At 44.8% G+C, this 18,926-nt stretch overlaps 1 protein-coding gene across 6 annotated transcripts in view; it reads right to left on the bottom strand.

The window, feature by feature from the left end:
* Positions 1-7,076: 7,076 nt before the first annotated feature.
* Positions 7,077-18,926, bottom strand: part of LOC147905650 (GHMP kinase family protein) — a 105,581-nt gene continuing 93,731 nt past the window's right edge. For 5 of the 6 annotated variants that reach the window (XM_087373831.1, XM_087373839.1, XM_087373856.1 and 2 more), the window contains one exon: positions 7,078-7,915. In XM_087373831.1, the coding sequence (XP_087229957.1) occupies positions 7,643-7,915 (273 nt within the window). In that variant the 3' untranslated portion in view covers positions 7,078-7,642. Of the gene's footprint in view, positions 7,916-18,926 lie in introns of all 6 variants that reach the window. The other variant, XM_087373865.1, reaches the window with a different exon arrangement.

Below are 18,926 nucleotides of genomic sequence, written 5' to 3'. Positions count from 1 at the left end.
TGGTGGAGATCAAAGGATCAAAGGAAGGACCTAGATTTAGGTGCACTTTGGAGGGTGTAGATGGAGGCACTTTAGATCAATGGTTGAGATTTAGGTGCATAATGGATGGTGTGAATTTAAACACCTTTTTCTTGCATATGCACCCTTAGATCTCCTTGAGATCAATGGCTCGGATTCCAATGCCTTTTCCTTACATATGCACCCTTGGATCTATTTTCTAGATGGATGGCTTAAAATGATCCCCCTTCTCTTTTGATCTCATCCATAGATCCTGGCTTTTTTCAAGGGTTTAGATTTGATCCCTCTATCCTTTGTTGATATCTATTAGATCTACACCTTGATCTAATGGCTGGGAGTGTTCTACCACAAATTTGAATGTATTCCTTGGATTGGAGATTAGATCAAGGCCTAGCAGAGATGATCATGGGTCTAAACTTGTCTCTATGAGAAATTCCTTCATCAAATGTTTAATGATTGAGTTGCTGAGCTGGGAGCCTTAATCCAAAACAATTTTAACTAGGGATCCAAATTTATGTATGATTCTTTTGTAAAATAATAGTGATATGTCATCCAAACCCTAGTTCTAAATGGTTCCCAAGGGAGAATTCATATATTTCAATAAAGATGTACCTATTCTTTGGTAAACATCACATTCTTTACAATACTCTTAATAGTCATACAAAATGGTGCACCACCATAAACCCACTTCAAGGATTTTCCTATATTCCCCTTATTGTGCTTTCTATAAAACCTACACACTTTGAGAGAAACCTTCCTTCATGTGTTATTATTCATCTATTGTGAAAAGGTCATTGTAGATAGGTGCTTAACTAGTTAATTGATATCTTCCATTTCTATTGGGAATAGTCTTGGACCTAGCAATGAGATGTTAGTTAAGGATAATTGTTATTCATCCTTGACTAGCAATCTCAACATGATGGCTACTTTTTGGCTTATGAGATATAATGAATTTAGACTTCTGAAGTAGTATCATCCACCTCATCAATGAGACAAGTAGTAATACACTACAAAATAACATAAAAATTGAGATATGTTAGTTTGTATCTTATCATAGTTTGTAATCCCATGTTCCTTTGAGATATCTAAGAACTATTGTTGCTACATCATAAAGTGTATCTTACACTTTTTGCTTCCTTTTGCTTTGTCTAATCATAATGGACGAACACTTTTTGATGTCAATGTGGCAAAGCAATTCTCTAAATAGCTAGAGTATGAGATGATGTTAGCATCGAGATACTTTTTTATAGATCAAAATTAGATGCTATTTGATTAAGGTGCTATTGTGACTTGATCATATAGGTAGTATGCGCGGATTCTTATTCATGTAAGGTGCCAGCAGTATTTGGAGAGATTGGATTGATACGTGTGCTTCTAGGCTTTTTGTTTGAGCATCTTCAAAGCATGGAGACAAATACTAGGAGAGCAACAAGAGAACCCTCACTAGCTAGAAGGAGTATTGAACATGAGCTTTAAGTAGGAGGAATTTTAAAAATGTAGCTTAAGACATAGAAGCCTCACTCATTCATATTATGCACAATGTGGTTGATGGGCCCATGACTCGGGTTGTTAATGCTAAGGGAAATTAAAATGAAGCTCTACAATCACAAGTGGATGCAACATCCTACCTGCATTATGCTCATGAGAGTTCTAGTCAAGGTACAAGTAGAGCCTTTGTGGAGGCTTCTTTAAGTCTGTTAGCCCAAAGTAGGAGTTTTCAGTCAATTTGCATCACTATGTTGAAAGGAAATGCTTGAGGAGAAATCTCGAGGTGACCCTCATATAATAGGGTCAACTACTTGGTTTTATAAATAAATATATTGTACGTTTCCAAGCTCCAAGAGTAGCTACATCCACTCAACAATTATAAGATAAACTAGAGGAAAATGGAAAAAGGCAAAAAGGGTCAATTTGGAAAGTTATGAGCGATAGTTCCAACTCATCACCACCCATCTAGGTGGTTGATTTTAGAGTTAGCCTCATCTAGGTGTTATTGGGGAGAAATCTTGAGGTGACCCTCATATAATTGGGTCAACTACTTGGTTTTATAAATAAATATACTGTACGTTTCCTTGCTTCAAGGGTAGCTACAACCGCTCAACAATTGTAAGATAAACTAGAGGAAAATGGAAAAAGGCAAAAAGGGTCAATTTGGAAAGTTATGAGCGATAGTTCCAACTCATCACTACCCACCTAGGTGGCTGATTTTGGAGTTAGCCTCATCTAGGTGTTATTGGGGGGTCCATTGATACTCTTTTTATTCAAGAACACAAAGTAGATGCCTGAGATTTCTCAAATCAAGTAAACTAGTCATACTTTTTCGTCTCATACTTTGGGCACCAAAAGGGTAACGTGCATTGCAGTGTCAGATTACTTTCTTCCCCTTGTGGTGGGACATGGTGTCATTATACCCTCTAGAGCATGGATTGAGGGATGTAAGGTTGGTCTTCTCAACTGTTATGCTCCCAACAATAGAGGGAAATGTTCTTTTATGGAAGGAACTTCTCTTTTGAGCCCTCATTGAAGAGTCATGGATTATTGGAGGTGACTTCGGCATGGTGTAGTTGCCTTCAGACAAAAAAGGGGGAAGAGGAGGTAGCATTTATTCAATAGAGAGAGCATCTTGGGATGCCTTTATCTTTTGGTAGAGTGGCAAACATGCTTGGATAAATGACGCCTTTCACATTGTGTTGCATTTGCTCTTGCTCTCTTGGTTGAAAAAAAGGTTACAATTGCCCATCCATGCAGAGATAGATAGATTCTATGCTAATGATTGGGCATTGGACAGAGGTGCTTCAATATGCATTGCATCAAAGGTTTCTATTTCAAATCCGTTTTTGGTGGTTATGCTAGTTTTTGAGACTCTCTTGAGACATCGCTCTACTAGTATTGAGATTCCAGATGCATCATATGCAGAGGAGAGCCTCACAAAGTATGTGTTCTAGATTTGGGTGCCTTATTTGCATGGTGGAGTGGGATCTCCTTCACTTATGGCTGCAACCCTCTCTGGTATTAGTGACTTTTATCATACTATTGTGAGAACAAAAAGAGATGAGACTCTTAGATGACAGATTGGCTTGAGACAATAGTTGGCAACCTTGCAAAGAGAAGAGCATAAAAGGCCCACGAATGCTTGGATTTAGGAGTGCCTTGGTATAGCAAGGGCCCATTAGTAGTAGGTATGGGTAGATCCAAAAGTAGAGTATGCCCTCCTCTCAACAGATCTTGACACAATTGCTAGCGATGATGCCAAATGTAGAGTATGCCAAGACATTCTAACTTTGGTCAGACCAAATATGAGATCTTCACTTGATTACACCCTCACAAATATGATCAAATTGCTATACTTGTGGCAAAGTGAAGGGCATTCATGATTTTTAAAGTAATTCTTATGAATTGGGCATCACATATGAAGCTCAACCATAACAATTTGACAACTCTACATGTTGAAGTCTTCAAGATTTGAGATATTGTAACATTGATCATGTGTTCACCACTATAGGATAATTTTGCATGTGAACTCTTAATTCAAATATTAGCATGTCATACTCTACTCTTGCGACTAAGGTGGATGCATTGCTTCCTCCCAACATATAATTGAAAAAATTTCAAGATGGAGTTTTCTAAGACAGAATCACACAATGAACTCGAGAAAAATACAAAGCTTCAAAAGAGGATATCTTGAACCATAGAAGTCCAAATATTAAGCTCTTTGAATGGAAATAGAGAGTAAGGACTTCCTCTACAAACAACTTGCAAGATGCCTAAAAAATGAGTTGTAAGACTGTAACTTGAAGTGATTTTGATGAAGGATGTAAGTGGTCATCATATATACATATAAGCACTATGAGTTGTCAATTTTTGAGCGATAAATGAAGCAACAAGATCAGAATGAAATGCCTATAAAGTGGCCATTTTTGGCCTATTATTATAAGAGGGAGTAAGAGCAATCTCTGGGAGTTCTTTTGTGCTCTAAGCAAAGAGCCAAGGTAAGTTGTTACAAGAGCAAAATAATTTGAAAGCTCTATGCTCTAAAGAAGATAGTTGTATTCACCAAATTACTTGTCGTTAAGTACTTAAATATTGAGTTCTAAGTTCTCTTCAAGTATTCATCTAGTAAAGATGTTCTAGTATGCTTTTCAAACTTCTTTTCTTCACTATTAGAGCTAGAATCTAGAGTGGTGCTTTAGTACCAACATAAAGAGTTTATTTTTTAATAATACACGAGCCTTATAATTGTGCAACAAATTACTTGTCTCACATGTTCATAGCACAATTCACATCATGTGGATTGATAGAATTACTAAATGCATGTTTATTTAAGGTCAAGATATTAGACCCGAATCATGTAGAGTTGATGTATCCAACATTCTGTAAGGGTAGAGATAAAAGATGGAAAATTGCACTTAAAGATTAGTGATATATTTTGATAGCAATGCAATTATATTGATAAGGGGCAAATGGCAATTAAACCAACAAGGGAAAAATGGGATTCTTTGAAAGCATCACATGAATGACACTTGTTACTCAAAGAATCTAACCAAGATGCAATAAGTAGAGGCTTTGGATCTGTGTATTGCTAAAATGGTAATGCATGCTGGTTTGTGGTGGATACTGCTGTTAAGTTTAATAAGCAGTGTGATGTCCAAACACATCACAAACTTCTATAGGCAATGCGAAATTTACCAAAGGCTAAATTGGCATTTGCTGAGTTCTCATCTATTCGAGTGTCTTCAAGCTGCTAATGCAGGTACTTGACCCTCCTCTCTTCTTTTTCTCTTCTCTACCTTTCCTTCTCAACCATTTTTGAAGCTTCCCTTGCTTCGGCCTATACAGATTCTCGTGCCTGCACCCATTGTTAGAGTGACCAAGTTAAGTCATCTCACAAGCTCAAACCAGCATAGTGGCCAATTTCTAGGGTCACTCAAATTTAATTATCCCTCTTTGAGCCACCACTCTAGAATAGGCATCCTATAATTTCGAACGAGCACGGTGGCTCATTTATAGAGATGCCAAATTTAGTTAGCAAAATGTAATTATCCATAGCCAATTGTACCTCAATCTTCATTTCTTTTACTCCTTTCCACTTTGTTCAACACATGGATGTCTCTACACAATCCAAGGTCCAAATTGTTGGAGGGGTGATCCTCCTAGGAGTCGTAATGTGTGATTGGTTAGTGCTTGTTTATGACACTTGGTCATTGGACCATGCTAGAGGTCTTGCATGATTGGAGAGTTGAGCATAACATGGACACTTGGTAGCTCTAGAGAATGAACTAGATGACTGCATGGAGGCGGTGATCGATTGGTGGTGATCCTTGGAGACTACAAAGGTCTTCACGTAGATGGGTCGGCTCCTTTTGTCCAGGCCACGAGCTGGTATGCCATGCGCCATAGCCGATCTCAGAGTCGCGCAACTGCATAGGGTTCATAGTCGAGTCGTTCTTCTATACTTGTAGAAGCCAACAAACCCGTAGGATTGAGGCTCATTTTGCTGGAGTATAATAGAAGCAGTCAGGTTATTTTACCTTGCAAATCTATCTTGTGTAATCTTTTATACGTGAAGATCTTGTTGCTAAGCTATCACAAATAACTCTAGCCCAATCTTGAAATCATGACATCCAATGCATCCTTTGCTCTCTTCCTTATCCATTTTATGAAAGCTATGCATGCAAGAAGTGAACATGAAGGAGGGACACATTGTTTGTGGAAATACTACAATCTACATTGACAAAATTATGATTTGAGGACATGCTCAACATTCCTTTAGGCAATTCACAAGCTACGTTCTAAGAATATCCATAGAAGAAACGGAACCTCTTTAGGAAATTCCCCCATGCACAGGTTAGCAACAATGGTGGAGCCAAGGATTTGAGCTTGCTAGAAGAAGTTTAGGAGGTTTTGAAGAAAATAAGGTATTTATTTTTTGATACTCGAGTCATGAAGTATTAGCAAGTTTGGGCTGTAGAAGAGCAATTGTGTGGATGTAGAGTCTCTTCTTCAAAGGTCATCTCCAAAATCGTGCCAAACAACATGAAGACTCCATGTGAGAGCAAGTAAAAATGTCATGGAGTGCACCTATTGGGCACAAGCCTTTTTGCATTGTTGCACCTATTGGAAAAGGAGATACGGAAGGCAAAGAGGGAAGCTGATGAATCAAAATTGAATTAATCGTGTGAACTTCTCAAAGAGGATGATGAAGCCTTATGAACATGTGTGCACTGAAGTTGTAAATATGAATATGGGTAATCTTGGTGGTGACCCTTTGGTTTGGCAAGAGGGACTCACATGGCAACTGCCTCAACTCCCACAAACGTTTAGATTGCACTTTCCTTGGACTCTAGGACAACACTAGTGGGTTGCATTGTTGGCAACACACCTATGAAGAGCCAGGCTCATGGCTGGATCTAAGTGAGCTTGGCCTTAGAGGGTGACCACATCTACTACGTCACAATCTATGAGAGGAGTATTTCTTCTCCAGTTGAGCTCCTCCATCACGACCCAAGCCTCAGTAGAGCAGAGTCACATTGTCCTCGGACCACACCTAGTGTTATGCATACAATTGTATCACGAATTCACAATTAATGACATGGACACGATGCAATATGTGTTGCGATTCCCAATGACGGTTCGTTTCTTGAGGCTCCCAAAGGAGTATTAGAGGCTATTTTGGAACAATGTTGGAGTCCTTGCCTACCATAGTAGCAACTTTTGTTCTTAAGATGATGGGATCCCGCAACTATGGCTAATCATAGAGTACCTAAAGAGCTTGTCGGAGAAGATCTTCCTTGAGAAACAAGATTGGGAGAGCTTTGAAAGACTCTAATTTCCCTCGCCCGTGCCTACGTCGCAAGCATATGTGACATTTGGCAAGGGCCTATCCTTAGGGGCTAGGTCAGGCCTCCACCCATCTGCAAACTCGCCAAGGCCAATAGTGCAAGAGCCAAGAGGACAGATTCCAATGACTAGCCAGGCTCTTGAAGACGACGATGAGGAAGATCAACCCAGTTCAAGATTGATTTGATTCACACTCAAGTAGAGGAATAGTGTTCAAATGAAGAATGTCTAAGATCATACCTTGTCTTCTCAATCTCCACCCTTCCATCACAACTTGTGCTATCCCCTCAACCTTCGAGTCTTCATCCTTAGGGCCTGCCATCTCGGCCACCGCCTTCATCTCCTCTATCTTAGAAGCCTATTGAGACCCCTTAGACCTTTGCCAGCTAGACCTAGTGCAAGTGCAAACATGCATCATCTAGTAGACCTTCACCACAACACAATGCAATATTGCAAAGTTTATGCATCTGCATTCTCTGCAAATGGAGAGCTTTGCTCCCATGACTCCCAAGGTCCACCTAAAGCTGAAGACTTTTAGCAAGGATGGAATTGGGCCAGCTGTGTACTTCTTACTGGAAATGCCCCAGTTTTTATTAAGATGTTATATGTATAGTTTCTGTACAGCACTAGTTGAATGCTGGTTCCATCCATAGGGTAGTGTAGCTTAAGTCAGCATGGTGCTGCACAACTGTCCTAAAAAAATTGATTCACCTTTGTACTACATGGTAAATAGTTTGTGAGAATCCTTCAGAGCTAAGAGCATGAGATACCCATGCTTTTTAATTTTCTAGCCTTCTAGTTTAAGAGCATGCATTCCTGTAATTGCCGCCTCCTGTCTAGGATCCCCTCCTTCCACCTGAACACCACGGGGGTCCTCAGTTACGCAAAGTGCCAGCACACCTCGGGCACTCCATTCTTTTTCCACAGTCTCTCTAGCAGAGATGCCAATAGTGATAGCAAAGACAGCATCGTATCCTCCAGCACCTGGTACTCCTGCCAAAAGCACGCCCTCCATTTGCATGGTTGCATCTAGCAAAGCCGTCTGAGGTGGTGGCTCAATCTGAAAAGACAACATTGCTTTCAATAAATGATGGTTTCTCATACAACAAAATAAGCGAAAAAATAATAGTATACAAAAGGAAGGGATAGAGAAAAGTTTGAATACTGTAAGAATCAATAATTAACACTAGAGATAAGGCAAGAACCTGGCAGCAACATGAAGTCATGCATGCCATCTACATGTGATAAAAAGGCAATTGCATACTGCAAAACTGTGCAATATGAAAGACAAAGAGAGAAGGCTACTATAAAAGGAAGAGCCAAAGAAGCACAATAATTCTGTAGTAAACCATGTGCAGCAAGGAAAAATTTGCACTGAACTCAATCTGCTGGATTTCCTTCGAAAGACAAAACTCACAAAAGAATTTATTTATCTTTGTTGAAGTGATTGCTGTGGAATTTAAATGCTGCCAAGGCGCTGATAGAAACCAAATGCCACATACATGCAGACACTAATAACAGTATTTTATTTGACAAAATGAATTGCCCCCGTCAGACTGAATAGTGATGTCATCCAACCAATCACAGATGGTCTACATTGAATCTGTCAATTATCCATAATATAATAGTATGGGAGTACATTTAATGATCAGGACTGACAACATACCCTCTATTCAAAAAATGAAAGGTGTCCAGATTGTGGGCTTGCCATCATGTACTTTTAATATTTGCAAAGATTGTTCTTCTATGCATTTGAGAGTCCGTTAAGCAATGTATTTGGGGTTGCAGAGAGACCCAGAGGATCTGACAAGGCATTGCACACTTGCTTGGAGAGGTACATACTACTTGACATGGATTTCTGTCGCCTAGCTCACATGTTTTGGACCTCAGGTATTACGAGGGAGCAGATTCATGCATAGCTATCTTGATCTAGAGAGGAGCTTCACAGCTTATCACACTAGATGCAGTTGTCTCTCAGTCACTTTCAATTATCCGGCAGGATATTATGCACATCCTCAATGCTCATACCCACGTTGAGTAGGATTCAAGGCTCGTCATGTTCCGCTATGGACAGGATATCATCTTTCATGAGAAAGCGGCACCAAGAATTGTTTTACAGATATACTTCCACAAAGCGTTCATGGCATTTCCCTCTCCGAATTGGTTGCGACAGTCTCATTTCTTTTCTACATAATTTTGTATGACATTTTCAAAGAATTTCATCCTAGATTTCTTATATATCATACTTAATAAAAGTTCACTTTGTTTAGGAGAAAAGTATGAAAATCATGTAATAGTAAGCAGTGATATTTTGCCTTCCAGAATACAGTGGCCCAATCAAGACAATTTTGCTAAAATAATGTGATAAGGCTGCTTACTTTGGAAAAGTGTCGCCAGCATTTTTTGGTCCTTGCATAACATGGTGTAGTTCCTTCGTGTAAACTGGGCATTCCCATGTCAATGGGCGCTTCCATCTTTGGAAACTCAAGTGTGCTACATAACAGGGAAAATTCTAGATTGTATCATTTTGTGTGTGTGTGTGTGTGTGTGTGTGTGTACATGCATGTGAATCTTTATGGTTTTTTCTGACCCTCCCTGCACCGATCCCTTCAGGATGCACATGCACAAGGAGATCTTCCTCTCCGGCCCATTTAGAAGCTTTCTTTCACTGTTTTTAGTTCCGAGTAGAAGTTGCTCCTCTTTGGTGCAGCTTTGAATGTACATTCTCCTTGGTCTTTTCCATCTTCTTCTTGTTTATGAGTAGCCCACATGATTCGGAGTAAGCCTTCAGCCCCCCACCAGATCATACAGGCAGAGTTTGCCATGACACCGCTTGAGATCAATGCCATCTTCCAGACGGTTACTTATCTTCACAGGGTCTGGTCCTTACCTAGAGGGAGGCTACCGAGAGTGGCACTGTAGTCATCTACACGACTAGCTGAGAGTGGGGCTCGCATGGCCTAGTATGCACACATTTCCAGATGGTTTGACAGACAGGGCATTCAGATGGATCGTCTCCCCCCCTTTCAGTACAGCTTGGATGCTATCTTTTCATGTTAGGTCTTGTAATATAAATACAAATAGACTTGACCCCCCAAAAAAAGTGTGTATTGATCAAATGTTGATTGCCAGGGTCATCATACTTTGATGTGTACTAATGTTTTGACCCCGTCATTGAACCACATTCTCCTTGTCCCTATCAAGCCTGGGTGTCCAATGGCCTAATCAGAGAGAACCATGTATGTTTCCCTACCTTGATACAACGATATGTATGATAGGGGTTAGGTTGATCTATCTGCCCATGACTACCACATCAAGCTCTCCTATTCAATTCTCTATGGCCCAGTGGATCTCGTTCCTTACACAACATATAGAGGACCACCATAGTGATACCACATTGTGGATCTATCCTTTTCCTGTGGGTTCAGATATTAGTATTCGCCTTGGGTGTGGATGTCCACTTAGTGGCTCCACCCATTCAGATTTCTTCCCATTGTATCTAGTTTTTTCCGTCTCATAGATCCTTCGATCTTTCGAAGAATTTAATAAACACAATCTGTATGTGTGTGTGTGTGTGTGCCCGCACGCACGCACGCGCTTAGGAGGATAGAAGGACTATGTCATCTGCATACGGATACTATTGTATGCAGATGACATAGTCCTATCCTCCTCAACAACAGGCTTAGAAAGACACCTAGATGCCCCCTAGAGGTGAGATAGATTAACCTTGGTAAGACCAAATTTATGATTTTTAACACCTCACGGCCAGCACTTCATCGACATAGCTTCACCTACCGAGGAGAGCCAGTGGAGATCGTACGTTACTAAGGGGCAATCTTTGTGGAGCCAATCTTCACGATGAACTACGTAGCTAGGGCATGACTTACATGAGGGCAAGGAGCTTTATCTCAACTGGAGCAGTAGTACTTTTAAGCACATTTTCAGGACCCCCAGACAAAGGGATGGTTATTTGACATGTTGGTGAGGTCGACTGCCATGTACGCATCATCCTTCTGGGCGTGTGACCTGCCACCGATTGAGTGGCGACGTTTCGAGAGGCTACAAGTGACTATGGGATCCCAGATGATTCGAAGTAAGCCTTCAGCCCCCCACCAGATCATACAGGCAGAGTCTGCCATGACACTGCTCGAGGTCAATGCCATCTTCCAGACGGTTACATAACTTCACAAGGTCTGGACCTTACCTAGAGGGAGGCTACCGGTGTCATCTACACGAAGAGTGGGGTTCGCATGGCCTAGTATGCAGACATTTCCAGATGGTTTGATAGACATGGCATTCAGATGAATCGTCTCCCCCTCTTTCCGTATGGCTTAGATGCTCCTGATCCCTTTGTCCCACTGAATGAGATCAACCGTACTCTAGCTTTATACTTCATGAACTTGGGGGGTGGGCACCAAGAGTTTCCAATTCTACCACAACTATTTCTTGAGAGTGTTGGAGGATGGAGTGATCATCAGACCCCCAGTATCTAGAGGACAGGCAAGGCTCACATGACCTCACAATTGCCAATGGACAAATGCAGGATCCAGACACGGAGAGCCACAGGTACACCTAGGGAGCAGTGGATTTGCAGACTATGAACTCTGGGGGGGGGGGGGAGAGAGAGAGAGAGAGAGAGAGAGAGAGAGACACACACACACACACACACACACATATTTTTTTTTTTGGGTGAAATCTTTGATTGATTATATTATACGAGTAGCAACCTCAAAAAAAGATGCTATAATTACATCAACTGAAAATTTCAGTATATGCCAAAAAGACCTCATGATCTATGCAGCAAGTCTGCAAGCAATCAGAGAAAGATTGCTGCAGAGAACGCCTAAAAAAGCCAAACAGAGAGAAAGTAGGATCACCAAAGACTTTACAATTCCTATATGTCCATAAAGTCCATAGTGCCCAGTAGCGAACCCAAACGAAGAAAAGATGAAACTCCGGTCTGGATGGATGAAACCCAAATAGCCAGAAGAACTTCCCAAACGGAACAGATGGGAATCTTGCTCGCAAGTGCTGTCGAAGCAGATCAAAAAACTCACGAGAGCACGGACAATGCCAAAACAAGTGAGGCACAGTCTCCGAAGAAGCAGAACATCTATGGCAAAGTGCAGGAGCAATGTGTCGATGAGCTAATAGCTGTCCAGATGGAAATACTCCCAAAAGAACTTGCCAAAAGAAAACCTGTTGCCGAAGCGGTACTTTATAGGCCCAAAGTTGCTATAATCTTTTCCTCCACCACTTGGCTGGGCGATGCATTCGCCAAACAGAATCACCTCTCTCTGAAACCCAAGGTTGAGGCAAGAGGATTTTATACAATGCAGGTATAGTAATCTGAGATGGCCTCAAAGGACGAGAAGAGGACCCTGGAGAAGTCAAAGTCCAATCTTCTAGTCGGTCCTGGAGTTCCAAAGGAGGAATCGGAACAAAGGGCGAAAGCATAGAAGTAATTTGTCACCACAAAGGACGATAATGAGAGCCCAATCCATATGTAGTGGCTGCTAGAGAAAAGGGGAGCACAGTACCAACATCATCTATAACATCAGCAACCGAGGTGATGCCTTTAAACGAGACAAAGTAGGAACGTCGAGGTTCCTGTAAAGCCAAGGGACGCTGAAAGACTTTCGACCAGTGAATGCTTTCAGCTCTCAAAGAATTCCCAAGCAAAGATTGCCGTCCATTCCATTCCAGATGAGAAAGAACATGCTTCCAGTCAAGAAGCAAGCAGGAGACAAAAGGGCATCCAGGCAAAGTGCCATCAGTGCAGCCAAAAAAGAAATCCCAGTGATCGAGTTGCCAATGACCAAACGCAGAAATACTGATATGGGATTCTTGGAGGAGCTCCATCTGCTGCTGCCCCCCGCCATCGTCCGTCGCCATCACCCAGCCCTTGGCCGCGCCCTGCCCCTTGGCCACGACCTGCTCCCTTGGCAGCGCCTTGCTGCCTTGGCCGCATAGGCTCCCTTGGCAGCGCCCCCTGCTCAGGTCGCCCCCCCTTGCCCTCTCGCGTCGCGCCCCCCTTCAGCCCGTCTAGCTGCTACAGGTGTGCCCTGGTGGTCGAGCCCCCCCTTCAGCCCGCTCGCATTGCGCCCCCCCTTCAGCCCGACTAGCTGCTGCTGGTCGCGCCCTGTTGGTCGAGCTCCCCTTGCTCCTTCAGGTCGCCCCTTCAGGCTGCCATCTAGGCCGCCAGTAGCTGCTGTCTGCCCCTCCCTTGCGCTTCAGGCTGGGCTGCTTCAAAGCCCTCTCCGGGACCATTCTGCTCGTGTTCCGGGGAACTGAGTTCCTGGGCTGCTTCGAGGCATTGGCGGAGCTTTCTGCTTCTGCATTGAGCGGCCTGTTTTCATTCCACACAGGCTGAAGTTTGGGGCATTCTTTAACCAGGGGTTTTTGGGGATTCTAGAGGTTGGTTGCGAGTTCTTGGTGTGTATTTTCAGCAGAGGTAGCTCCTCCCCTCAGGACAGCGCAAGCTAAGACAATGGCGGACACTCATGCCACTCCCGTTGCCGAACCTAAGGAGATTGAAGCCACAGTTTCTTTTCCTCCTGACATTGTGCAGATGGTTGAGGTAGCAGAGGAGGATTTTCGTTTGACGCACATCATTGGCTTTCTACCCGGTAGAGGCCAACAGTTAAGTGATTGGGTGTACACCAGCATGGCCTCATTGGGTGTCTCAGTTACGGTTTTCCGATTGCTTGGCAGAGGGGCTTTTCTTTTGGCCTTCAGTCTGCAGAGCAGGCTCAAAGAGTACTTATGAGCTCACCGATCCAGTTTCAGAGCAGAGTCATCCATTTGTGGCCTTGGCGGAAGCACTTCAGTACTACTTCCCCGGGACCGCGTCAAGTCTCTTTTTGGATGCTTTTCCCTGGACTTCCTTATGAGGTCAGCTCTTGTCGCAGAGCTGTGGAGCATATGGCTAGCGTGGCAGGTACAATCATCCCATCAGGTGCTAGACTTTCCTATGCTCAGTCACTCGCTAGTACAGGTGTTACGAGGGTCAGAGTCACTTCAGAGTTCCCCCCTCCTCAACCTTTGCCTACTTTGATATCATACTCTACGAGAGATGGGGTCCAGATGCAGCAGAGGGTTTTGTACGAGGGGCTTCCTGATCAGTGTCTTTTCTGTCGGAAGAGAGGTCACTTTATTAGGTATTGCCCCAATCGTCGGCCTCGATCAGAGACTTCGGATCCTTCTCATCCTACGAGTGACCCAGAGTCTTCAGTTCAGCCTCCGGGGATCTTTGAGCCTGCTTCGACTCATTCAGCAGAACGAGAGGAGACTCCTCTGGGGGAGCCTCCACAGTGGAATCATAGGACCTGGAGGTGCCTCCAGTGGAACAGCTTTCAGGGAGAGCTCGGAGGAGACGGAGACAGAGGGAGAGCCAGCAGTATGAGCAGCCCCAGGTACGAGCTCACAGATGGCAGAGAGTTGAGACATATGTGCAGGAGACCCCGAAAAGGGAGATGCAGAGGACCATCCGCAGGCAGGTCTTGACACTGTGCAGGAGACGGTAGCTCAGGGAGTCGAGTCACATGTGTAGGAGACCTCGGAAAGGGGAGATGCAGAGGACCATCCGCAGGCAGGTCTTGACACTGTGCAGGAGACGGTAGCTCAGGGAGTCGAGAAACATGTGCAGGAGACCCCGAAAAGGGGAGAGGTGGAGGACCATCCACAGGCAGGTCTTCACACTGTGCAGGAGACAATAGCTCAAGATTTAATGACTCTCGACACTACTACCCCGGAGGGTCAGATATTGGTTACGGAGACAGTTATTCAGCAGGAGACTACTCAGGCTGCAATTACTAGGATGGATGCCTCTCCCCAGCAGTCCGTTGAGAGAGTGGTATTTCACGACACAGGTCAGAGTCAGAGCCCGTCCCAAGATCTCATGCGCCTGTACGAGGTTCCCTTGAGACCCCTTTCACAGCCCCGTCGCGCAGTACCTTCCTTTGTTGCTATGCGGAGCGTCCTTTTAGAAACCCCACCCAGTACAGCCTTGTCCTCGCAGCTTTTCACTCCTGGTTTATCTAGATCTTTTGCGAGTGCGGTCACAGATTTTGCTCAGTACCCAGACAGGCGTGAGGATTGGGAGATCCTAGCAGACGAGATCGAGCAAGAGTATCAGTCACCCACGCGGACAGGCACCTCGTCCCAGATTCTTCCTCTCCCTCTCACCTATTCCAGGAGCAGAGTCAGGACGGCTTAGCCCTTTTCAGCTCTTCTAACTCCTAGACTTGACCCCAGGATGGTTGACAGAGATCTGCCCGTTGAGTTTTGGCCCTTTTTGGCTCGAGGGGTTATCACAGACTCCCTCACTCGATTGGAACTTCTACCGGTGTTTTGCCGGTGGTCAGAGGAGTACTTGGGATCTGTTACTCTCTCCAGAGAGGGGCACGTTCTTCGTTTCTCCGTAGGTAGCTTTCGATCTCGGGGGAGCGAAAGCTGGTCAGCTGAGTTACTTGACAGCGAGATTGCTAGACAGCTTATGAGCATGACTCAATTTTCATCGGTTCACCGTATTGTCGGCTCGCAGATTCATTCTTGCCCTAGGACTCTTCGACCTGGCTTCGGTGGCAGGGCCTTTCTGTTTCTGTTCTTTGAGATTCAGAGAGACTTTAATTTGCCCAGGAGTGCTGGTTGGTTTGACTTTCAGCTCCTCAGTCCAAAGTACTATTCCCTTGGATGGAGCCATTTTACATGAGTTGGGGCAGATTTGGAGTTTGATCAAAGACCGACTTTGAATTGCGCCGTCAGAGAGAGAGTTTTGTGCCGTTGCCACTGGCACACCCACACTTCCATCCGATGTCTAGGTTGTCCATCATTTCTTGGAGTGTGAGAGGACTAAACGGCCGCAGATTTACCTCAGATGCAGATGGTCGTAGATTGGGAGTTCCTAGATTGCAGTTGCTTAGGGACTCCCTTCGGTTTATTTCCTCAGGGTCCCCTCCAAACATTGTGCTTATCCAGGAGCATAAGCTCTCCCAGGACAGGATTGACAGATGCAGATCCTTACTCAGAGGACAGAGCCGGACATATTGGAACCCAGCGGATGGCACGAGGGGAGGAGTTTGCATTTAAGTTTCAGCTAGGTGGGCCTCAGAGATCACCCAAGAGGGTACACTAGTGGAGAGCAGAGCATGCTATGTTATTCTTCATATTGAGAGCACAGCAGTTGGTGTTCTCAATGTGTATGCTCCCACGGATTTAGCCCACAGATGTGCTTTTTGGAGACAACTCAGAGAGTCCCTTCCTCAGGCAGACACCTGGATTGTTGGAGGTGATTTCAACATGGTTGAATTCGCTGAAGACAAGTCGGGTCAGACAAAGGGTGGCCTTTCTGATAGGGAGAGAGTGGAGTGGGATAGTTTTGTTTTGCATGCTGGACTTCATGATGCAACTCGATTGGACGACTTTCGTCACTTGGCTGACAGTCTTCAGTTCTCTTGGTCCGGGGTTTTCCATGGCTCTCTTTCTTTGGTCAGACTTGACAGGTTTTATATTGGCCAATGGGGTCAGGCCAGAGGAGGACAGATTGGGATCCGCCCGGGTTATGTTTTATCTGACCATGCTCCAGTCCTATTACAGATTCTTCCTACCTCTCGATTGGAGAGCACAGCATCTGTGAGAGTTTCGGACTTTGTTTTTCAGGATACAAAGTTCGTGGAACGGTTGAGAGAGACTTGGTTGTCAGTGGACACTGCTGTGGATCAGGGCTGGTTGATGTGGGTAGAGGGGGCTTTGGCTAGAGTCAGCATGGCCTGCCAGTTGAGGGCAAAAGAGGAGAAGGAAAAGCTCAGAATCAAAGATCGGAATGCAAGAGCGGAGGTATCCAGACTTCAGAGATTGATCCAGAGTTTTCCTCATTCTCTTTTCATCAGAGGACAGCTTTCGGAGGCTCAGGAGAGACTAGAGGAGATTCAGGGCAGGAGGGCCCAATTTAGGTTTTACTCCCAGCAGACTTTCTGGATTCAGAAGGGGGATAGATGCTCTAGAGAGTTCTTGAGGGCAGTGGGTCAGAGATACTCTTCGGACAGTCTTCGTAGACTTTTGGATGAGGCCGGGTCTCTTCAAACGGACCCTCACGTCTCTTCAAACGGACCCTCACCGTCTTGTTGAGATCACTTCTGATTTCTATTCCACTCTTTACACCGCCGATCCAGTCGCCGAGGAGATGATCTGAGCCAGAGAGGAGATTTGGAGTCATATCCCCCTGATGGTCTCAGACAGGATGAGTCATGTTTTGGATAGCCCTCTATCACTCTTGGAGATCACAGACGCGTTACATGAGCTGCCCAGAGACAGATGCTCGGGGGGGGGACGGTTTGTCGCCACTTCTTTTTAGAGCTCTTTGGGATACGATTGGGCCTCATCTACTCTCTGCCTTGTCAGAGGCTCTCGATACAGGATCTTTGGGCGAGACATTATGCACAGGTATGATTTGTCTCATCCCGAAAGGGGGAGACAAGACAGTCCTACGTAATTGGAGACCCATTACACTTCTAGAGACAGCCTACAAGATCCTAGCGAAGACCTTGGCTCTTCGCCTAAAGCCTATGCTGCCAGATATCATCAGAGCTACTCAGACAGGATTTGTCCAAGATCGGAGTATCTTGGATAACATCTTCACTTTTTGGGAGGCCACTCACTGGGCGAAGGAGAGTCAGCAGGAGATTGCAGTTCTTCTTCTCGATTTTGAGAAGGCTTATGATAGGGTGGACTGGGGTTTCTTGGAGGGCACTATGGGAGGCTAGGCTTCAGTGATAGATGGATTTCTTGGGTCTCCTCACTTTACTCCCACTCTTCTAGCAGAATGGTGGTCTGTGGAGGGAGAGGACCGGCTTTTCAGCTATCCAGATCAGTACGACAGGGATGCCCACTTGCACCTTACCTTTTCCTTTTCGTAGCGGAGGCTATGGGATACTTTATGCAGGCTACCAGTCATGGCACTTTGGGCCTCCATCTGCCTATCCGGCACAAGCAGGAGATTCTGGATACTGAGTTTGCTGACGACACGACACTGACAGTCAGAGGAGATGCATATAGTCTCGCTACTGCTGCGGATTCAATTGACAAGTTCTGCCTAGCCTCAGGGGGACTTATCAATTGGAACAAATCAAAAGGCATCTGGACAGAAGCTCAGTAGGATACCCCAGCATGGGGAGGAGATAGAGGCTTTGTATGGATTCCCACAGGCACCTCCACGAGATATCTAGGCTTCCAGGTTGGCATTGAGGTGTCCCCGACGCAACAGTTTGCCCCAGCTCTTGAGGGCATCCGGAGAAAGCTAGCCTACTGGAGCACGGCTAGACTTTCTTTGGCCGGAAGAGCGCTGGTACTCAACCAGGTTCTACTAGAGACTATGTGGTACGTTGCGTCATGTTGGTGCTTTCATGCTGACTCGATCCGTCAGGTGAGGAGATTGCTCCGAAACTTCCTGTGGAGTGGTGGCGACGGTTCTGAGGACACTAGGGCCAGGGTTTCATGGGATACTATCACTTTACCCTCCTCACAGGAAGGACTTGGGGATCATGATCCTGAGATGCAGAGCAGAGCCCTTTTAGTCAAACTTCTTGTTAGAGGTTTGACTCCAGGAGATTAGCCGTGGAAGCAGTTCCTACTACATGGGATTCACCAGTGCACCCCCAGAGCAGCAGGCCAGTGTGGGCAGGTAGAGTCAGTTGGATCTTCTTGGCGGACCAGCATTCTTAGCCTTCCTCACCACTTGTGAAAAGGCTTATTCAGATATGGGATCACTTTCGACAACACCTCATCAAAGTAGTTCCCTCCTCCAGAGAGGAAATTGCCCGACAGCCACTCTATCATAACCCCCTAGTTCGGTATCAGGGATCTTCCCCTAGTACAGAACTTAGGACTCCCTTGGCCAGATGGCATGCTCAAGGGGTTGTGACAGTTGGAGATTGGTTCAGAGGAGGTGTGGAGATGTCAGAGGAGGAGATCAGAGATAGACACGGGCCACTTGGACAGATTGTTGCCACCAGATTAGTGATCATGAGAGCTATTCCTCAAGAGTGGAGGGATATGCTTACAGATCCAGCCTA

This window comes from Dipteris shenzhenensis, chromosome 1 (assembly GCF_047967505.1).
Source record: "Dipteris shenzhenensis isolate YYH24624 ecotype China chromosome 1, Dip_SZ_1.0, whole genome shotgun sequence".
Lineage (NCBI taxonomy): Eukaryota > Viridiplantae > Streptophyta > Polypodiopsida > Gleicheniales > Dipteridaceae > Dipteris > Dipteris shenzhenensis.
The sequence above is the reverse complement of the archived record's forward strand: the minus strand, read 5'-3'. Positions and strand labels throughout refer to the sequence as shown.